Here is a 24,065-nt window from a genome sequence, read left to right on the forward strand (position 1 = left end):
GAGTTTACAGACTTTATGATAGGTCTTGGCACGTTTTTTCATTCATCCTTATTTGTATGATATTAATTTAGACCAGTGTAAAATTCTGTCAAGGAAACATTGGTTATATTCATTTGTTTGTGTAATTTATTTTGCTACATGATGCCCAAGAGTTATTCTATGCTTATGTTAGCTTCCCAGTAGGCAGGTTTTGTAAGGCTACTTCAAATGTTCTAAGCAATGCTATCGCTAATAACATCTGGGAGAATCATACTGAGGTAGACACAGATTCTTAGAACCAAGGAAAATAGTTCTTCTCTGTTAGCCAGTATAGCATCTTTTCAGTTGTGGTAACAGAGAGATTCAGGATTTGTTGGGAATTGGAATGGGGGAGAGGAGACAATGTTTTGTCTTTGTTATGTGTTTATCAGCTGGATCATCATCTTAGTTTCCTTTATCTTCTTTGTAGACCCTGTAGTTTATCGAGTTTCTCTCTCTGCTGTGGTAGCCCCAGACTTTCATTAGCATCTCCTATCTATAGAAGCCCATCAAGGCTTCTATTCGTAAAACTCAAGATTATTTCTCTTTCCAGTCCTCTCTGGTAACAAGGAAAGCCACCTCCTCTGCTACACAGCTCCAAGTATGAAGTTCAGATGATATTTTAATTAGTTATATTTCAGAGGACATGATCTTCTATGAAGCTTCTGGAATACATATCTGTATATATAAGTAACATACAGGAACAAGTTTTCATCCACTGCCACCAAAGTAGACAGAACCATACCGGCATTATGGAGAAATCACAGATCTTCTCTCCCTTAAAGGAATCAGTGGTCTAAGAAGTGCAATTGAATTATAGTTGAAAAGGAGTTTTATTCTTCTTCCATCTATGGAGAATGTATATTGCCAACAATTCCATTCAGTTTTGAAGAGGATTCTTCCTAGATGTTTTCCTTGAATTTCATGTCTGATGTAGTTTCTTGCTCATACCCTTATTCCCGCAGTACTCAACTTGTTGAAAGCTATTGAGAATGTTGAGACAAGTCAGTCTTCATAAGATGAGACAGTACTTGATAAAGCTTGATGTTTCTAGTACTGATTGTTTACCCAGTTCTCCTGGTCTTGTTAATTCACAAAACTAGTTAGATCGGTTTAATAGATTCTATTCAAATTAGTTTCAGGCTGTGTGTATGATTTTCATTATAAGAATGTATACTTAAATATCTCATGTCTAGTTTTGTCTGAGCAAGGAGACCTCCAAAAATGTGCTAGGCATAGCACATGCAAAAATTGTGTTTTAGCAGTTAGTTCTTCAGGATTTCAGCAGAACTGCTCACAAAAAGTAGAGTCTGAGTCTTTTGAAGAGGAAAGAACAATCACCTATCCTAGAGCCTTAGAGATGCATTGCCTTTTTTCTTTTTTTTTTTTTTTTGTAAAATGCATTGTCCATACACATTCCAAAACCAGCTCTTTATCCCTCTTAGAATGTATAGTCCCAACACAGAGATTGTTTTTCACCAAAGAGTGAAGAAACAGTTGAAGATGCTGCCTTTGCCATTTTTGACTGTTTGCAGTAGTTTCAAGGACTCTTCAGTAGACATCACTCTGTAAAGATCTTCCTCACTATTACTTATGAGGCACAGGTGCATCATGACAGCAGTGTGAATAGGCAGTGTATCTCAAAGAGAAGACTGGCTCCTCTAAATTGAGTAATTCCTCTCTTCTTTTTATAGTTCATCCGTGTCAGTGGGCCAACAGATGCCAATGAAAAAATAAAACCTTATGCTTACCCCTCTTTTTTGTGTAATCTTGAGATGATTTGTAAATCTGCTTGAGTTATAAATCTGCAATTACTAACTAAAATTCAGACTTCGAGCTGTCAGCCAAGACTGTCATGTTCAAGCTTGTGACCCATTACTTAACTTGTTAAAAGGGACAACAGCTCAGATTATCCTTTTAAAACAGGGTGCCACCAGTCTGTGATGGTAAGCTTGTATGTGATATATACTGCTCTACATCTGGAGCTGTGTGAAGAGGAACAATTTCTTCTCTTTCTTTCTGTGATGGTGGTGGTAGATGTTGCAATCTTTGTAGAATTTCTTAGAGTTAAGTTTTTAGTTTATTTATTTTTCTGTAATGTTTTTACTGCTTTTTGTTTTAAACCTAAAAAAAAGTACAAAGTTGTATTTATTGTTTATTGTTTGAGGATAGAATGCAGTTCTTAACAGCAAACAAGCAAAGCATTTTCTAGTTTGCTTGGTTGCTTTAAAATAAATGTATTTCCTGGCCAGATATTTGGATTTTTTTCTAATTATATTTGCACTGCAAGAGAAGAAATGTACCCACGTTTACAGCTTTAACTTTAACCACAATGATTTCTGCATTCTACTCTGTGCATCATTTTACCATCTGCATCTTGTTAATGTTCTTTATGAGACCTCTAGAAATAACCAAAATCCTTTAGCACAAGCATACCTGCTGTAATATTCAATAACATCCATACCAAGCAATATTCAGCTCCCACTGAACACAAGGGCACTTGAATGAAGGGCGTTCATTGACTCCGAAAGAGTGAATCAGGCTCATACCGATCTCAAGATTTTAGAGATGTGAGTGTATAAACATGTGTGCTAATTATATGTGTGTGTGTCTACAGTATGTGAAAATACGCATAGACATATGCCTGAAAGCAAATTTAAATTTTACCGTAAAGTTGTGTTTTCTATAGCAGAACAAAAAACAAACAAACAAACAAACAAAAAACACAAGGACTTTTGGACAGACAAAAGATGACGTTTTCTTCTCTAACTTTTAAATCAAATAACCTGTTATCTCCGTATTATTGTTCTGAAGTAGTGCAGCGCTATCAGACAAGAACAGAACTATCTGGTCTGTGTTATGAATGGGTATATTGCTGTCTTTCTAAAGAAATGTTAGTGTTAAAAGTATAGATTTTAATGATATATTTCAACTATTTAGATCTTTTCTTTAATATTTCTTGAAAAATCTTGTCTGAGCTGTTCTGAGCATTTTGTGGTGTGCGGGAAAGTTCTGGAGTATGAGGAGAAGTCAGATTTTAATTTTCTAGGATGACTTATTTTTCTTGTCTTTAAAGATCAGGAAGGTACCAAGAATGATTTCTAAGTGTTACACTCATTATAGAAGTTCAGCTTCCTTCTACAAGATGTTGTTTTTTATGACACAAAAGTGTGTCATAAAAAATTAACATTTAGTTATAACAAGGAGATGTTTTTATTTCACTTAACATCTGCAGCAGATGTGAAATATGTAATTATTTTTTTAAAAGACTCCATAACTTTCATGATTCTTTTGTTTGGCACATCTTTCTTCTATTGGGCATTTTAGACAATTGATAAGCATTATTCAGTGGCATATGGTCTGAGTCTGACGTGCTTTGAAAAGAGTACAGAGTACTAATAATGAGGATTCTGTGAAAATGGGAAAACCAGCACAACAGATATGCTTTGAGAAAGTATGGGTTTTTAGCATCTTGAAACAATATATCACACTCAAAGGGACAGAATTGGGCTGCACAATCTGTTAGCTCATTCTTGTCCAATCTGGTCTCCTCCTTTCTTTTGGAGCCAGCATTGTCATCAACTTGCTGAATTATACTCTGACTGGAATGTATTTCAGGCACAGGGTAATGTATCTACTTAAATGGAATCCTATCTTTCTACAAAAGCTTTTTAAGTATAATAAATTTAAAAAAATAAAAAAGTTCTATTAGCTTAAAGTAAATGGTTCAACAGTTTACATATGTGCAAGAACAAAGAAAATGACTACTTACTAGTCTGAGAGAAATCTAGCTTGTTCAGAGATTAGAATATACAAGATCGAAATAGGCTATTTTTCCATAATAATTATTTTGCAATACCGTATGTTGCAGTAAATATTTCTTGGTTTTCAAAGGTTTTTAGTAAAAAGGTGAAGCCTTAGTCAAATTGATGCTAGAGGAGAGCACAGAAGGATTTGGGGTTTTTTTTTTGTGTTCATCAAGAGATTTGTGAAAAAGAGCAGAAGCTTCTCTGCATGGGCCCAGTCCTGCCTGTCTTGGAGCCCAGGGAAAATTCCTCCTTGCAATAGCTTCCCTGAATCAATGTTACAGGTGTCCTGTGTTGTTGGGTTTTTTTTGGTTTTGTGTGTGTGTGTGTGTTTGTTTTATGTCAGTAGCATGTACTTTTCCTTATTTTTAAAATACGTTTTCCATAATTCTTTGACCTTGTTTGAGTTGACGTTTTTTTTCAAAAACAGCAAATGAAGTTGTAACACTGTAGAAACATTTGACTTGTTTTATAGTCAAGATGGTGTGTCTGTTTCTGCTTAATGAAACTATTAATTACACCAGCATTCTTAATTTAAAAAAAAAAATGATAATATTCTTAAAACTAAATTGACATGAGAGAGAGTTATGTTTTTAAATAAACCGTCATGAGAATTTTAAGCCTTGGATTGTGCCTATGGGTAAAATAGTTGTGTTTATTACACTGATTTATGTGAAAGTAAGAGGTCAGCTAAAAATGACTAGGATTCCCTGCTGCTAAAATGACAGGATAGTAGTACATGTGCCAGCTCTCCTGCTAAGGGTTTTTTAGTTTTCTTGTGGTAAATTACACTGCTTTGCAGGTATGACTAACAGCACCACAGGCCACTGCTGTAATACAAGTCAGAGGAAAAAAAAAAACAACCACCGCTGATTGTAAAAGCAAGAAGAACATCTTTGAATAAATTCCCAACTGTGTGAATTTAGGATGTTATATGCTAGAAGCTATATGACAAAAAGGTTTAGCTCAGGTTCTGTGCTGAAAAAACCTAACGCTGTAAAACTGCATGTTTGTAGTGTACTGTAGGAGCAATCTAATTGCTATAGACAAATCCAAATCAGCTAATTTGATCACTGTATTTTCTAGAGAAAAAGGGATTTTATTCATTATTTTCCCAATATTAAATTCTGCTCACGTGAATAATGAAATGAATATCATTGTAACTGACTTGTTCCCTTATATTAAAGATGTGATTGTCATAAAGTGATGATTGGTGGTGGGGAAGTTAAAAATTTAATTTTTAAAAGCAGTTTAATTTTTAAAAGCAACCTAATACCTTTTGTCAATTTTCAATCACAGAAATTAAGTAAATTGTAAATGAATTTGTGTTTTCATGTCTTTTCCTGATACTTCCTGGTGCTGGTTTCCACTTCTTATCTGACTTCCTCCTCTCTGAAATGTATACATAAAACTGTTATTTCTCAGTGTCTATCTAAGCACTATGTTAATACCACTTCATAAGTCTGAAGTGGGAGGTGGGGGGGAAATAAGCCTTAATATATTTGAATATATGATTACTAATATAGCTGATCGACTACAGTTACTACTATAGCTGGTGGTCATAACCGTAAAGAAAAACAGTACACAGGCTCTCATTTTATGCAGTTATTTTTTTGTATTAGAAGTAGAAATCTTTAAGATGAGTCATAATTAATGTTGTCTACACTACAATCATGGCTACGTGCTCACTAGGGAAATCAAAAGTTTGCTGATTTTATCTAGACAGATAGACTTTATCCTTTAACATATCCTCCTTTCATTCAGTTCTTTTCGTTCTCTTCTCCTTATGTCTCCCTCTTGTTGTTTCCCTTTCCTAAACAGACTTATTCCCTCTTCACTTCTCAGTCTATAGCTTTTTTTCTTCCAGCTTCCTCTCCTTTCAAAGTTTTATAGTCCTTTTCACTCTCTTCTGTGCATCCTTTTCTCTTATACATGCCACGATACAGGATAGCGTAAAGAACATCCAGACAGCTGCATTACAAGAAAAAAATGAAGTTTCGGGGCTTTCATTAGCTAGTTCAGACTGATTGGACAAAGCTGAAACTTAAATAACATTTTTGTAAATTTGGTTCTCTGTTGCTTATATCCTATTTCAGTCACTGTTAGTTCAACAAAAGACTTTTTAAACTGCTTTGTAATTTGCTCTTCCCAACAGTTTGTTTGGGTTTCCTATTTTTTTGTTTGGTTTGTTGTGGTTTTTTTTTTAATGCTCTGTATAGACTCTAATATTCTTTAGCTTTTTTTGTAACTTTAGGGGATGCTAGAGTTAATTGGGCTTAGGTACAGAAGCAATTTTATTAATGTTAAGGTCCGACAATTATAAAATGTAGAAAACATTGAAACTTACAGATCTGAACTTCAGAAGTGCAACACCTCAGAGTCAAAGTGAAAATGATACTTTATCACCGCAGTTGCGCAGATATGAAAACTCAGTGCTTCATTATACTCAGTTGAGCTTACACTTTTTTTTTTTTTTTTTTAAAGAAGACTTTAAAGACTATTTTCCTTAATCTTGGCTATACATCCTAGATTAACTATGAAAAATGCTGCCTATAAGTATGCAATATCACTATGCCACTGCTGGTGGCACCAGGAAACCACTAATAAGGGATGAGGTTTGAAAGTTCCTGGCCATAACTATATGAAAATCACATAACTTAATAAATGGTCTTCGAAATATGACAATGGAAAGAGTATTGAGGGGTAAAGTCACTAAGGAAGACAAAGTTACAAAGCTTGTGTTTGTTACTTGCGAGGTGCTTTTCACAGAAGTAGTCTACAGAAATAGTTGACTTTATTACGGAAATTATTACATGAAAACTTAGGCAAGAAATGTAGAGAGTAGTTAAAAGGTTTCCAGATAGTCATAAACATGAAATGTGGGGGGGAGTAGAAAAACTAACTTTGTATCTAAACTTTTAATTTTCAAATTAAGGCATATTTTTTATATGTTGGATTTTGCTACTGGATTTGAATCTATAAATTACAAACTCCCTCTCAAAACATTAACTCGAATTTGCTTTTCAGCATGTGAATCAAGAGCTCTGTTCACAGATAATAATTGCAGAATTATTATTGTAGAAACATGTCTATCTTTTCATAGGCACAAGAAAACCAAATTTATTTTTCAGGATTGTTATGTTACTGGTTGCATGGATTTCCTATATTTTTATACCAGGAATTGCATTAGACTAATACGGAGCAAAATACACAGCATTTGCAGATCTGTCACAAATTTTTCAGCATTTTCATTTCCTTATCCATTCTTAGTCATGCAATGAAGTCATGTAGCTTTGTGTTTCTCCCCCCTCTTAATATAGTATTTGATTTTTTTAGACTGAAAAGGACTGTTCAAAGAGCAGACCGTGTTTTCCTGTGTGTGTAAACAGTTGAGCAAATTATCTTTGCTATAAAAATAAGATAATAGTAACACTTAAAGTTTTAAAATGTCTGAGTATTCTGCTTTAAAATATGTAACTCTTTGCTCTCTTACAGATGAATGACATTATAGGGACAGTTAGAGATTCAAATCTGAAGCTGACTCTTGCTTTTGGAATAGGCATGCACCATGCTGGTCTGCATGAGAGAGACAGGAAAACTGTGGAAGAATTGTTTGTGAACTGTAAAATCCAGGTATGTTTGTTCTTTGAATCCTTCTATAATGAGTTTTACATGGAATTTTAAAAGTTGGCTTTTTGTTACATATACCTCATTAATCTTTCTTTCTGTTTTAGGTTCTTATTGCCACAAGCACATTAGCTTGGGGTGTAAATTTTCCAGCTCATTTAGTAATTGTTAAAGGAACAGAATACTATGATGGAAAAACAAGGCGTTATGTGGATTATCCCATTACAGGTACTCACATAAATTATGGGAATGCTCATATGCTGAAATGTATTTCAAGTATATGCAAATGATCTGAATTATTTAGTAACTAACCAATGAGAATACCTAAATTACGTAGAGGCTAGAATTTGTGAGGATGGGTTTCTTTGTTTAATGGGAGTTATAAGAGGACTCTTAAGGTTTTATGTGATAAAAAAAGTTTTCATTTTGTAAATCCTTTTTCATTTTCAAGTACTGTTAATGTGTATCATTCAAAATAGATATCAAGGGACAATACAGAGTTGTATTTAGCTGTCTAGTAATTTAGATAAAAGGAAGTTTTCTCACAAATAATAGTTTGTCATTTTTGAAACATTTTTCTAAAATAAAAACATATTTTTAACAATAAACTTACCTGTGGTACAAAAATTGAGTCATACATGTATGAGAATATAAAATTTATGTCATTACTTGACAGTATACAAAAACTTTAGCTAGTGTAGTATCTTCAGTAATACTTCAGAAATAATCAGCTTAATTAAATGTTTGAATTCCTCATTTGATAGACTTCTATTGCTTCCTACACTCCAGTAATTTCCACCTTTTCATAAGCTGCTCTGCGGTACTTTCAACAAGCTTAGAAAACTGAACACTTGAGGAACTTATTTCAGAGTTCAGACAGGGAGAATATTTGTCTGGATGGTACTAAGCTTGAAGAATGAAGACAAGCTAAATTTATTCCAGGTTTCCTGTTCTGTTTTCTCTTTCTCTTTTCATAAGAGAAAATTTATTAAATGATCCAGCACCGTGCTAGAGATGTGTACACCTAAAGACAATTTAAATGTTATCTGTAGTGTAAATGGAGATCTTGCATCTTTTTAGCCACACATCTTTTTAGCAGGTGAAGCTTACTAATGAAAAAGGGTCTAACTGAAAGTAATACACAGGTTACTTCTCTGAATAACCCATCATGGTGTTAATTTAGTAGTCAGTGCTCTTCAGGAAGCTTGAAATCTATTTCCAGGCTGACTCTCTCTCTTGTTCAAAGATTCTGTTATGACGTGGGAGCTTAGCCATGCACACTTGCATTTTGTGACAGACTGGCTCGTGTAAACCCTGTACAAACAGCCTTTGTAGAGAACTAGTATCTCATACTTCCTGACTGGATGAACAGTGGCAACTGGCTTTATTACTGAATGGGGAAAAGTGCTGAGGAAAGAAATCAACTCATATTTTACGTTTCACATTGAATCTGTGGGACTGTAATAGAGAGTAATAGGTAAAATAATGTTTTCAAAAGAGATTGGGAACTCAGTAAGCACTGGAGCCTTACTGTGCTGTTTTAGAAATATTTTGTATAAGTACTCACAAAGGCATTAGGAGAGGTTTATGCTTTCATTGCTTATTATCTTTTTGATTTGAGATTACTTGCATAGTGGAGGTTGTTCAGTTCTTGAGTTTTATATACGACTTCCTGGGAAAACTAACAGAAGTTACCATCTACAATTTAGATTTTGTTGTCTGCACTGCAACAGAAAGTGTAGATTCCTTATTTTATGAAGAAACGTGCTGTGGTTTAGAGTACTTTTAACTTTCTAGAGATTATTAGTGTATTTGAAAGTCCTATGGGTAGGTAATACCATTTTTCAGCAGTACTTAAATGAAAATTTAAAGTTTCTTTTGGAAATATTTCCAAATGTTCACAATACTGTCTTTAGCACTGCCCTCAAATATGCCTTCACTGTTCCATCATTAACTTGGCTTCTCCCTGCTGAACTTGCCTTTTTGTATTAGGGATGTTTTAACTACAAGGAGGCAGTGGAGTACAGAATGAATCATTCTGGAGTGCTCAGTAATTTCAAAATAAGTAAAAACACTTCTTTCGGTGAAGTCAGAGGTTTTGGGGAGGACCTTCTCTCAGTTACCAGACATTTACTCAACCAGTTGGATAGTGTTTGATATTTCAGGAGTTTAGTTCAGTGGTTGAAAGCAGCCAAACAGCATACAGTCAGTAGAAAAAATATAGATTTGGAATAATTATGTAGGGGAATATTGGCAAAAGTCACATCCTGATTTTTTTTTTTTTTTGTAAGTCCATTTTCTATGTGGTATTATGCAGAATTTAAATCACCATATTAGAGTAACAAGAAGTTTCATCTTCCCCTGTACACACAACTATTCAGAAATATAATTTTCAAACTAGTTCCATTTTATATTTTGTGTTTCTTCTAGATTTACAAAATGAATAAACTGATTTTTAAAAATTGGTGTCTAATGTAGTTTTTGTGTATAACAAGTCAAAATGTTACTGAAAACTTCTGTTTATTATTAGCTGTTTCTCAAATCATAGTCCATTCCTATGTCATGTTCTATACTTTCTGGCTTGCCTTTTTTCAACTACAGTACACAGATGACCACTGGGCCAAAAAGGTTACTTTGCTTCTGAGGCCAAATAAATTCTTTTTTAAAATGCCAGGTTCTGCAAATTACATACCCTGCAGGTATGATAGTTTGGATATGGTATGATAGACAGAGAATGCACAAAACATAAGTTTTAACATAAAGATTTAAAATTTACTTTTGATCTAATTCCCATTGTTTCTTCCTACTTAAATGCTGAAGGCAGCAGAAAGGGATCAGAGCTCTGCTAAGAGAGACAAAGAAAAACCTATGCTGATGCATTTCTCGGATTATGAAAAGAGACCGATAAATGATAAGCATACCTATATTGGTGGGCAGTTAGCAAGTTGATTATGTTTTGTTCAAACTAGTATTTTCTGTGTTTCTAGAAATCACTAACTAACTAGTATTTGCAGGTAGAGTGGTATAAGTAAGCTTTAACCTTACCTGCTTTTAAATTTATATATTATGATCCGAGGACAACATATGATGTGAAACCCTCTCTACTTGTAACAATTGTACAACTTGTAACAAATACAATTTGTCCTGAAGTTTGAGTAGCAGATATCATAGCTGTCAACTATTAGAATTTCCCCTTACCATTTTTTTCCTCTAAAACATTAAAAACCAAGGAAATTACATACAGCAGAAAGGCTTGTACAGGGAGCATCTTTTATAGTGAAGACAAGTACTAGAAATTTGGGAAATTATATGCAGTTGCCATTGTAGGCTTCACAAGTTATCTTATCCTTAATTTCATGATATCAGAAGAGGGGTGTATGTGAAATGGAGGGAGAAAAGGAGGAATTGTTATTAGATGTAGGCCTGGATACTATAGCAATGGGTGGTCTTCAAGTATGCAAGAAGATAGTCTATGTCACAAAGAGGTCCATCGTAAATGTATATGAGATGGAAAAAAAATTAGCTATGTCAGAACCAATAGAGCATAAAAGGCCAAAGAAATAATTTTTAAAAAAATCTTTTACTACACATTATACAGAAATAAATACTTTTATCTCTACATTTTATTTAAATACGTTTGTTTTATACATTGTTGTTTCTTTGGCAGATGTACTTCAGATGATGGGACGTGCAGGCAGACCACAATTTGATGACCAAGGCAAAGCTGTAATTCTAGTTCATGATATCAAGAAAGACTTCTACAAAAAATTCCTGTATGAACCTTTCCCAGTGGAATCCAGGTAAATGTGAAGCAATCAGAAAAGCTAATCAAACTGTCAACAGTAATACATATGAGGGATACAGAAAAATAAAACATTCTTCTGTTGAATATCTTCTAAATATCAGAGTCCTAGAGTAAAATCATTAAAAAACAGAAAGTTATCTGTCCTTCTATCCTTTCCTCCATGAGTCTTGAAGCATTGTTGAACTCTTTCATTCATTTCTAGATAATATTACAAACACTTCTCTTCTTCTGGTTGTTGTCTCAAACAATAAACTGTTCTTCAAGATAGGTCTGCAGGACAATTATTTGTGATCCTCACAACTCTCTCTGAAGTTCTATTACAAATTCCTAATGTGAAAAAATAAAAATAAAAGGTGTCTTTCTAGTACTTTTCACCTAGAAAATGTGTGTAGATACCACACCGTCTTAAAAATCTCATGTATGCAAAAAAAAAGTGTGCCTAGTGTAAATGATTACTAAACTTCAACACCTTTCATTTCTGAATTGCAAGATTTTTGTCAGAAAACATAGAAAAAATACCTTTCACTGCCTATCTGAACGTAGCTGTTTTCTGTCCAACATAAAGTAACCCACGTCTTGGTTCTTAAAACAGTTATTCACAAAAAAACAAGACCAGTTTAAATCAATCTCCTATACATGCATGTTTCCTGGAGGAATTCTTCGACTTCTAATTAAGCAAGTGCATTAATGAAAACTTTTCTCAGCAATGAAGAATTCACAGTATTGTTCTCCTATGGAAACTTAGTCCCTCAACATGAACCCTAATTGAATGTCTGTCTGATCAGGAAATTTTCAGGAGCGCTATCCACCTGTGAAATGTAGTTGAAATGGATAGGTGAATTTGGAGGTTAATTCTGTGCTGCACAGAGGGCCTTCTATAATTTTTTTTTTGCGAAAAAACTATGTGGAGGCATTTCTTTAGGAAGCCAAGCCATACTTTCTTTTTTTGCTTTTTTTTTTTTTAATTAAAAAAAGAACAATAAAGATGCAATTCCACTTAGCACAAAAGACTAGGAGTTGAACTTCTTCAAAATAGTAGTTAGTTAGAAGAGCAGCATGATTAAAAGGTTTATGGTATATCCAGACTACATGGCACTAGAATAAACCAGGAAATCTACTCATAAGAAGGTAAGCAATGTTTGTAGATAACTAAATCATATCTTCAGTCTAAGAGTCACATCTTGTTCCTGTTTGGAATATTGTAACTATTCCATACTTCTCATAGGTCGTTTTGTGTTTATATATTTATTAATATCAGCAGTTTGATATACTATATCCTTCACTATATAAAAACAATACTTGAACTTTCAGATGAAGATTCACATGTAATCTCATTAAGTTTTGTGTAGGTTGTGATCTGATTGACTCAGAGGGTTGTCCTGCTCTTTTATGATCATCAAAGATAGTTGAACAGCTTCGTAGCTTCAAAGATGAACCCTGAAGGGTTTTTTTTTTGTTTTTTTGTTTTTTTGTTTTTTTGTTTTTTTTTTTGAAGTATTTTAGTTTTGGAATGCTTTCTCATCTTGTTCTACCAGAGAGCAGATTTATCAGCTCTGTGTAGTACTTCCAATGTTTAAAATTAAATTTCAGATTTTTTTAATTACAGATTTTTTCTATAAGAGATTGACTATGCATTAATTGTAATACTTGAGTACACAACTTGTATGACAGGCCTTGTGCTCTCACTGGTCATGGGTTTGAAATACAGCACTCATTCCTAATGATTGTTTACTTTTGGCAATAGGAAAAGAACAGTAAGAAAAGTAAAAGGATTATAATACAGGAAAAATCAGGCTAATCTTTAAAGATATTTACCATTCCCTGACTGAACTGCAGCCAGGCATGATCTCATTAGATACCCAAGTGAAGGTCTTTGTTCCATTTAATGAAACTAAAATAGTATTCTACTCTGTAAGAATCATTTTAAACTGTATTTGCTCATCTGTATTTGAGTAATTTCTGGGTAAAACCAGGTTTGTTTGCTTGTTTGTTTTCTCCCTACATTCAGTGAAGATGAGGAAAAAATCTGGGGTAGCAATTTTGATGTAATTTTAATAGCCTCTCAAGTATCTGCCAGGTATTAGATAAGCTATTGCCACTGTTTCATTTCCTGTTTGTCTTTCTGTATGACTTTCTGTTGGATTAAACCAACACGATCATATGGTCAACATACAGCATTCAGAAGTTATCACTGAGTAGCTCCATCTGAATGCATTCCATGAATTACTTAAACATGTGCATTCTTGGTCCAATCAAAAAATAATTTGAGCTTCATACCAATATCATGTAAAGAAAATGACTGTCCTTGCAATTACATCCCATTTTCCCTTCTTCTCTTCCTCTCTTTCACTGGAAAATAAATATATAATATTTTCAGATTTAAAGTAATAAACCTTTTAATGCACAAGTGTACAAACTATATTTATTACCTGTCTCTGTGATTGTAAAGTTAGCAAAACCCTCTTGTTTCCTGTTCTTCAGCTTGTTAGACGTGCTGGCTGACCACTTGAATGCTGAAATTGCTGCTGGAACTATTACTTCCAAGCAGGATGCAATGGATTATATCACTTGGACTTATTTCTTCCGACGACTTATAATGAACCCAACGTGAGTATAAAATACAAATGCAATTTAATCTAAAGGTAGCTTTAGGGTAGAGTTGATCCAAAGGTGATCCTGCTGCTGTTGGAGCCTGGAATAGTTAGCAGTCTCTACTGTAGGAGCATTACTGGCCCACACATGGAATGAAACTTGTGTGCACGTTTTTTTTCTCTAAATATAAATGCATTTTTGGCAGATAACTTATGTTACAATTTAGTAACAACTATAAAATAGCATTATTGAGAGGGCAATATCAGCATCCCTAAAATAAAACTGCAGATTATCACATTCTTTTAGAGATTATATTTATAGTGTGTTACTTTTTTAACATTGATATGTTATGCCCAGTTTTCTATAGAAGATCTACAAAGACTGAGTTTTGCTAATAAATAAGAGAATAGCTATCAGCTGTTTGCCTGTGATAAAGTTTACTTTCATTAGGGGTTCCTGGTGAAACCATGTGTGCAATATTTTCAGTGATTGATATCATCCTGCCTAGTTCCAGCTGGTATGCAGATCATTCTGAGCTGTTCCAGCAACTAGCCTGCCTTTGCCATAATATTGTTTCAGGTAAATGGTATGTTATGTATCATGTGATCATTCACTCACCAAAATAATGTGTCAAATAAAGAATCAGGCATTACTTGATGAATTACAGAGTATTGTATTTCTGAAATCATGCTACTGCTAAAATGTTTGGGTGAATTTTCAGTTGAGTTCTTTACAGGCAACTGATGCTGGAACTTGCAGGTAATAAAAGCCAGAACAGTAACTTCCTTTAATTCTTTTTTCTGTCTTCATTAGTTTTGAATTCTACATCTAGCTCCTTTATGAGAATCTCCCACAGAACAGAATTTCCATCTAATCTTCTTGGGAAATAAAAAATGCAGTGTTAGAACTAACAAAACAAATAAATGCATGTGAAAAATGTTTCTGTCTGAGAGGGACAAACAGCTAAATTCTCTTTCGTCTAGGTTAGATGAAGGTAAAGCTGTGATCCAAGCCACAACTAACGTAGAAAACTGCATATTCTTTTTTAGTATAAAGACTAAGTGATGTTATTTTAAAATGTTTTACTATTGCATTGCTCTACAAAAGAGTTGGTTTATCTTCAGTAAGCTTTAATTATGTGGTATCTGTGGTAGGTAGTATTTTAAGACAAAACATATGGCTCATAGGTAAATGTAGTATGCTCTTATAGGCAAGCTCTCCCAAGAGTAGAAGAAAGTTCCCACTGAAATGGATTTGGTCTGTTCACGAATGGGCATTTTTTCCTAGCAGATACTTTAATGTGTACTGTTATGGAAAGTAAAATGTGGATTTATCACAGTATCAATATGTAAACGCAAGTTGTGCTGTTCAGAAGGTGTTCTAAGGAAATTGGGAAGATCTAACCCATTATTTCAGAGTGATAAGCAAAGTCGTTGTAGTGAAAGGCAATATGAACAGATCTTGACTAGCGGGGTCCATAATGGCAGGATAGGAATGCAAATTGAATTTTCTAATTTGGAGTCTTTTGTTGGAATACCACACAACCAGATTGGAACAGTTCACAAGTTTTTCTCCTTTCCCCAGTGTCTCATCCGCACAGGAGTACTCAGCATTCCTTTTGTACTCAGTCATGCAGAGACAAAAGTGAAGGATATTATTGACTCTGTCAGAGAGGTCATTTCTAGATACCAAGCACGAATGCAATGGATTTGCACACTTTTCCTTTCTTTGATGTGTTAATAATTACTACAAAGTTTCATCCAAATTTACTAAACTTGCCAGTTAGTAACATTCCTGGACATACATGCTATACGTAGTATTTTAATTGAATCAGTGTTTGAATGAGATACATCAAAAGAAAACTGAAGAGTTTTATGAAGTCAGTGCTGGTTAAGATAACTTATAGTAAATTGCAGTGCAGTTATGGTGTTTACTGTGCCATAAATTAATATATGAAATACTTGCTAATACCAGACAAGAACTATTTGTGGTCATTAATAGTTCAGAGCTCTAGGAGGTTATTTTTTCACAATGACTACATTTTGTTTTGGGTACTTACACAGTAGCTACTCGGAATGTTGACATTCTCTCCATCATGAAACAAGTTATTTTCCAGCCAGCAGGTGACTGACTGTACCTTAGTGGTAAATAAGTAATTCCCATATGCATGATTGGTAAATTGCCTTGGGATTCTTTGGCATGAAAGGCATTGCATGTGATGCTGTAAATCTCCGAAATAATGGTCTTAGGTAATATGCAAAAGATTTATAATCTTATTTACTGCCAGTTTAAGCTACTTGTATATTAAAGCTGCATAAACAAATCTAGGATCATTCTATTCCAAACCAGTACCATGAAGTGTCTTACTTACAATTTAAGTAATTTGAATTATATTATTTAAATAATATTGATCTACTTTTACAGTGAGATAAACATTAAAGTATCCTTTTGCTCTAAGTTGCCCAGTTTCTTCTAAAGATGTAAATAATAAAGATGTTTTTTGTGGCACACAAGATACTTCGTTAGTCTTGTAATAATGACTTTATAAATAGTGTTGTTAAAAAAAATCTTTGCATGTTAGAAAACTTTTTTTCATCAAACCGTTTTAGTTTTCCTATCTAATGAATCTCCATATCCTGCAGTCTGTGAAATGTATAGTTAAGAAGAGTAGTTGAGCTGCTGATTTGGGACAGTGGAGTAGCTGAGTGCTAGTTTCAGTTAGTGGCATGCTGAATACCCATGTGCATGCTCATGTTCAAAAGATGATGTGCAAACAAGAAAGGTGGTCCAAATAAAACTGCTTAACAAAGTATATCAGTTTCAGTATACAAAGGTGTTTGTTTTTTTTTTTCTCACTTCCACAAAGCAATGTAGAGACTTTTGAATCTGTAGTTTAAGTCTGAGTTCCCATACTGTTTCAGTGAAGGACTATAATGGGTTCTCTCCACATACAACTTTAACCTTTATGTTTTCTTCTTAATCAAGATCATGTTTAAAGATTGATCAACTGAGTGCCTTGTTCTTTGAAATGGTCTATTTTGAGAGGCTCATCTGTCATAGCTAGCACACTGAAGACTTAGGGCAGATCTTTCCTTGGCTGGAATTCCTTGACTGTTTCATTCTTTTACCCTTATAAAAGATTATAATCTGCAATGTTCTACAAAAGAAAAATTGCTATGAGAAACATTGTCTGTAAATCAGGTTATATTTTCCAGATACATATGCAGTAAAAGAGAAATAGAAATTTACAACATATGTTAAGCTGGGCAGAATCAGCTTTCATGTGGAATGTTAATTTTTAGATGTTCTGAGAACATACGTCATACCACTCTTAAAATGTGTGGGTTTTTATGTATTTTTATGTGTGCGTGTATGTATACATACGCACTTGCAAAATTAATCTTCTGTGTAAAATCCTTCTGACAACGTGAAGGAAATATTAATTCTGGCAATTATTATTAACGTTTCTCACTTTGTCTCAGTCTTTTATTATTTATGTGAAAGAATGTATCATGATCTATAAAGAAATTATCTGAGGCTTATTCTGTTATCACTAATCATGCATTTATATTTTACTTCAAATTTTCTTTCCTTGCTATAACTAGCTGAGCTTGTCCAATACACGTTGCTCCAAAATTAATGCCTCCTATTTGTTTACATGAAAACTATAATAGATATGAAGAGCATAACAATGCTATCTGAAAAAGCAAATTCTCAGCTACAAAACTCTATTTTATAACATTAGCTATATGTTTTCACCAGCAACGAACAAGAGCCTGTATGCCACACTCGTAAAAATCTGCACCAGTGGAGATGACCTGTTCACAGCTGTTATGGTGGTGTTGTTGCTAGGAAAATATTGCCTATGCAATCCATTTTTCATTGGCTCAAACAGAGGAAATCAGACGGCACCAAATCTGCATTATACAATGGATGTGATAGAACAGTCCAGCCAAGACTGGCAATGCATTCCTTGGTCTTCAGACTGAGGAGAGGCCTGGCATTGTTGTGTTGCGAGAGAAAGATTGTCTTCTCTGGCCTGACTGTGGAAGTTCGATCCTTCAGCTTAGTCAGCGTTGTGATGTAGGTAGTGATCAGAGTTGATGGGTTGTCTGAGTTCCAGGAAATCCAGAAGGATCACCTCTTTCCTACCCAAAAAGGCAGTGCACATCGTTTTACCTTGAACTACTTCTTCTTTGGGGTTTTCACATGTCACCACTCCATGGACTGCTGTTTTGACTCTCGCTAGTAGTGGTGACACCACATCTCATCTTTCCATCATAATGGTGGAAAGTGTCCGTCCAGGAAACTGTCACATTTAGCCTTGTATTGCTTCGATAGGTCCTGACAAACTTGCATACCGTGTTCTTTCAGCTCCTGTGTGAGCATTTTTGGGAACCACCTGACTCAAACTTTGCAATATTTCAATGTTGGTACCATCATTTCTAATGCACTGAAGCAAATATTCAGCTATGTATGCAGTTCCCTTGCCATAATCTGCTGATTCGTGTAGATGAGTTGATTGAGATACACTTCATTTTGTGTTACGATAAGTTGTGCATGGCCACTCAGAACATAGCTTGTCTTTCACATTTCTGATGCCACTGCTGAAATACATTACCCACCACCTCGGTGTGCACACATCTACTGTTTGGTCTCCATAAACATTCAACAACTGTCAATAAGTGTTGATGGATGCAATTTTTTTCAACATGGTGAAACTCAATGCCACACCTCTGCTTAATGCACACTGCTGACATCAGTTGCACAGCAACAAAATGTAATGGAGTTTTGGTGGGAAGGTTCAACTTCTACTGCCATACCATCAGTATTTGCCTCTGATGTCATGGGCCAACATAATGAAATTGGAGGCACTAATTTCAGAGCAACCCTGGTAACATGAACAAAACAGCAGAATAAAAATGGTGATTAACATTGTTCCATAATACTTTCCAGTATAAAAGTGAAATCATATTCATCCAGTCAGAGTAGAATGATTTGTATAGAATTAAGTGACAAAAGCACAGACGTTTAGGACTTGTTTGGAATAATATCAGAAAGTGGATTACTGAAGTTAAATTAACTAAGATTAAAGAAAAAATGAAAAGAAAAATATTTGCTAAAGCAAATATATGAATGCAATAAATTAATGTATACAAGTAAAATACAGGTGGAGATTACCAGCTGTGATATTTCTGCATGCCCTGGTGCATTTTAGCAATCCAGTCTCAGACTGAAGACAGTCAGTGATGCCTTAACAACAGAAATGGGTTGGTATATTGTCACATGGCTCTGCCTATGAAAGTCCATCAGTTGTGACATCTACTCAGTACCATTTGCATGGTGCCGTTTTAGATGTTGCAGCCACCAAAGGTCACAGCCTGATGAGATTAAACACAATTGGGAACTGCAGAAAAGATTTTTTATGAAAGCAACTGTCTGTGCTGCTCCCAAACTTACTCATAAGAAAATTCATCTTTCAGGACTGTAACATCAGAAAGCACATGTTCTGGAAGTCACATGAATGCAGTCTTTCATGCTTGTGTTTCCAATGGCCTTCCAACTAGCAAGTTTCTTTTTTTAATATTTTTGGCTGACTCTGCCACTGATTTTCATTATGTGTGTCCCTATTACTACCGTATAATCTGAACATAAAAAACATGGTGCTGTAACAAATGACTTCACAGCATTGACAGTTATAGCAGGATCATTTCAAGGCTGATGAAAAATTTCCCAGAGAGATCTCAGGTCAGGTTTACATAAGCTAAACAGGAAATGATTGCCACCATTCACATTAAGTCCTAAATGTTTTGTGTAACTTCATCTACATTTTATGTTCCTGCACGTCTCTATCTTTTTCAGCTGATGAAATTCCACACTTCCTTAGATTAGAGAAATAAGTTTATGTTTCATGGTTTGTTGTTCTCACTAAGCTTTACAAGGTTTGGGAATTTTAAATGTATTATTTTATAGAAGTTTCTGATCGTTTGAATTTTACATACTTTGTAAATTCTTATGATACCTAGGGGTTTGTTATTGCTTTTTCCCAATGGACTACTAATGGAAGTTAGCCTGTCTAGCCCATGTGCTAGATGTTGTTAGGATAAAACTGCCTTTGACTTTCACACCTCTCAGGGGACGAGTAATTGTTGTGTTCAAACAGCCTGTAATTGTGATCCCGCTGGCTTTCTCAGTACGCTTCTGGCTATTAGAATCATTAAACAACTCAGCACCTGTTAACAGCATTGTAAATATTCAACCCTGCTTGTGTGCAGGTTGAGTCCAATATAGGAAAAGGCTTACAGAGCCCAGCCTCATAAATTAGAGCTTCTGACAAGTCAATTATTGTGAAACTGGGCTTCACTGTGAAATAAATGAAATGGTGTGCTGATAAAAAGGTAGGCTGTCTGTTTATAGGAAAGGGAAAATAATGACTAGATGATTCAATGCACTGAGCATGAAACTGCATTGTTTTTATTCTTTATCTGTAATTAAATAGTTAGGTAATATAGCTTCCTAGAGGAACTTAGATACAAAGCAGTTTTATATTTGGAGCATACCAACATGCAAAATCCTATTTGCTTTTATTCCAGCGCATTCAAAATACCATCTAATGTCTGTGCAATATCTCTGTTTTTGCTAATGATTTTAACATGGTTTTTCTAGATGAATGGCTCTGATTTTTATTAAGGGAAATTGTGCTGAATGACCAAGAAGCTTCTGTGGGTACACTCAAAATTATATTTACCCTGTTATAGACAGTAGTTAAAACACACCGATTCCACTTCACTCAAGATTACAAATAATTTAAGATTTTTCTTCACATTGTTTTGTTTGCACTAGGCAGCTGGATATTTACATCTGGCAACAATTTACCAAAAATCAGCAAATTTTAGATTAATGCAGTTTTGAAAGGTTTTATAATGCATTCTATCATTAAGTCTTCAGTGTTCAGTATTGAGAATTAGACTACAAGATAAAATCTTCTTGAATTAGTGTCTGAAATTACAATCGTAACAAATCATTTCATTGTATTGCCCATATCTCTTCCCTAATTTTATCAGTGTTCATCATCAGTGTTGTGATACTGCAAATAATAGTGCTGAAACAATACAGTGGAAGTCTAAAATACTGTGACAACAAAGTGCCTTAATTAGTAATTTAAGTAGTGCTAGATTCAATTTGGAGAAAAATACGAATGAATCTTCAGTGGTTTACATCTATAAAACAAAATCTCTTCACATTCATAAACAATGTATGTAGTTAATTTGCTTGGATTGTTTTCAGAAGGTAGACAAAATGATACAGAGTAATTTCTATTAATAAACAGAGTTTGTTATGTTTTTTGCTAAAATGTCAGGGGGAGAAAAGCTGCAAGTGACCTTTTTATGTCATTGCTCTTTTACTTCAGAAGATTTCATGACTCTCATGAAAATTAAGTTGCTGAAGATAATTACTTTTGCTGCAAATAAGTTTTCTTTGCGTAAGGTCAGGAATGTGTAGTTGTTTATCATATAAAACTTTTTTGTCAATGTAGTTATTTGTTTTGTTTTGAACAGCAGCTGTGATGCAAATATTTAAGACCATGTTATCATGAACTGATATAAAATACCATGAAGCTGAATACTCCACTGCCAAATAGATATTTTGCTGTTTAATGTAACTGACTGTCTCTGTAGAACAGATTTTTAATATTTTTTTTTCACTGTAGTAGTGTTTTACTCCAACTTTATTCAATTATAAGTGAATATTCGGTGAACTGACCCCATAATTTACAATTAACAAGAAAGGGAAAAAATAAACAGAAATAACTGTATTGCTATTTAGCATACAGCTCTTCTTCAGTTATGTTACTGCTATTCCATTTATTATATTCCATTTATTTTATTAGATGAAAGAATGTTGAGATCTATTAAGAAAATATTTTTGCTAATCGGATTATAGTAAAAACCAGTCATGGAAGGGTGCTTCTGGTACTTAAATCACAAGTCTATCTTTTGAAATTTGCTAAAAGCAGCATTACAGTAAAGGGAATAGAGCTTAAATCAAAGAATGGGATTCTTCTGCCCCAAATACAACATCAACAACTGAACTGATAATCTAAACTCCCTTTTTGAGTCAGTGTTCACATTCCATCTCATCCTAAAACAGAAATCTGAAATACCTTGGATGAATAGCACTCTCTAAATGCATGCTTCTCTCCACTGACAGTAAGGAGAGTTAAAAAGGCTAACTCAGGTGTAAATATAACTATGTAAAATCAACTGAAATGAATCTCAACACACTGTTATACAGCCTGTTGTACACCTGCACAAAATAACACTGAAAGAAGCTACTCTTCATTACAGCGTGTGGCGTTTTTTCCAGTGGAGATGCTGAGTGCACAGTGGAAACAGTAAGACATTCAGTAAAGCAGCCAGTAGGAACAAAGGAGCATCTTTCACTGCAGCAATCTCAGTAGTCTGTATGAGTGACAGTAACTTCCAGAATTAAATGAGCAGGGACAAGCTTTCTACTGTACTTTTTAATAACCCAAAAATCATTGATTTTTTTTTTTATTTATTTCTTCTTTGGAATTGCACAATGTACTTATGTTTCTTAAATTCCGTATTTTGAAATTTCTGAGTATGGTCAGTTTTAGTTTGAGTTTAAAAGTTACTTTCTGAATTTGTGCCTTTGTTGAAGTTAATGCTCCAGGTCTTATTACATTTCTATTTGTGGATTCCAGGGTAAAAGCTCTCCCTGAAATTGTGTTGGTTTTTGTAAGAATCTTATAAATATATCTTAAGTTCTACCATTAAGACCTGACTTTGCCATTAAGACCTGCACTGACTTTGGTCACTTTGTCTTTCTTATATACTAGGAATGTTCTAACACATTTTTTTCCCTAATACAGATAACAAAGAAACATGGTTAGTACATATAGTTTGCCCCAATGTTTTCACCTGCAAAAGAATATATGAATTAAACACATTGACAAATACCCAATTCCATAGTATTAATAATTAAGTACTTTTAACTTTGACAGTAAGATGACACAGAAATATAAACAAATATTAACATTTGGATTTGTGTAGGTTTACTTTATCAAGAGATGTTACAATATGCCCAGCTTTTATTTTCAGAGTTCCAGGAAAATAAGGACATTTGCTATCCTGGGTGGGATTTCTTCTTTTTTCTTTAAATTAAAATGTTTGTGTTAGTATTGCTTATTCATTTTCAAACTTACATAATCAGGAAATTATATTTATGCAATGAGGAAAAATTTCCCAGTAATAAAATGTAGCCAGTCCAGTTCTGTTTGTATCAACTTTTCTATTAATAAACAGATGAATTACCATATTTCCATATGTACATTGTACTATTATTTTGGTTATTCACACAATCCATTTAAGAATCATGAATTTCTCGTTAGACTATATCAGGGAATAGTTCTGTGTTTAATTGTTTAATGTGCATGTTTCTTGCTCCAAGTGTGTGTATGTATTATAGCAGCCTTGTAAATTTTCCTACAATGTGTTATTGTTTAAAATTTTCAGTGTGTTAAAAGTGCTTGTGTGATGCATCTGTTTTCAATTCTTCTAGTTACTATAACTTGGACAATGTGAGCCATGACACTATGAACAAATACCTCTCAAGCCTTGTTGAGAAATCCCTCTTTGATTTGGAATGTTCCTACTGTATTGAAATTGGGGAGGTAAGACTAGTATGTTCATTAAGATACATGTTCCCAGAAATTGGGAACAATTGGATATATGCTCCTTATTTGAAGGGTTTCTCTTTGGAGCTAATTCTAAGACTTAATTGAAAACTCAGTTTAATCAAGTTGGTAGCTAAGTTATGATGCTAAGCCATTTTTTCCATTTTCTCCTGTAAAGTAATCTTAAAATATCTGACTGTGGAAGTATGCATAGGAGCTATGTATATTAAACTATATAAAAAGTACATATATTTGATTACTCTCCAAACAGGATAACCGCACTATTGAACCTCTGACATATGGCCGCATTGCTTCCTACTACTATTTGAAGCACCCAACTATTGGGATGTTCAAAGATCAGCTGAAACCTGAAAGCAGCGTTGAAGAACTGCTCTTAATTCTGACAGTAAGTGATAATATTTTCTTAATTTATGCATATTTAACTCATGACTCTTAAAGACATTTGGAAGTGTATGAAAAAACATCCTAAAATGAAGAAAAGCCTTTCTTTCATTAT

The 24,065-nt window shown here is 34.1% G+C and overlaps 1 protein-coding gene across 1 annotated transcript in view; it reads left to right on the forward strand.

Moving 5' to 3' along the window:
• Positions 1-24,065, forward strand: part of ASCC3 (activating signal cointegrator 1 complex subunit 3) — a 260,498-nt gene that overhangs the window by 195,795 nt on the left and 40,638 nt on the right. Inside the window, exons 31-36 of the mRNA NM_001305211.2 lie at positions 7,320-7,457; positions 7,559-7,679; positions 11,119-11,251; positions 13,738-13,863; positions 23,434-23,545; positions 23,820-23,954. Of these exons, the coding sequence (NP_001292140.1) occupies positions 7,320-7,457; positions 7,559-7,679; positions 11,119-11,251; positions 13,738-13,863; positions 23,434-23,545; positions 23,820-23,954 (765 nt within the window). The remainder of the gene's footprint in view (positions 1-7,319; positions 7,458-7,558; positions 7,680-11,118; positions 11,252-13,737; positions 13,864-23,433; positions 23,546-23,819; positions 23,955-24,065) is intronic.

Source organism: Gallus gallus, chromosome 3 (assembly GCF_016699485.2).
Source record: "Gallus gallus isolate bGalGal1 chromosome 3, bGalGal1.mat.broiler.GRCg7b, whole genome shotgun sequence".
Classification (NCBI taxonomy): Eukaryota; Metazoa; Chordata; class Aves; order Galliformes; family Phasianidae; genus Gallus; species Gallus gallus.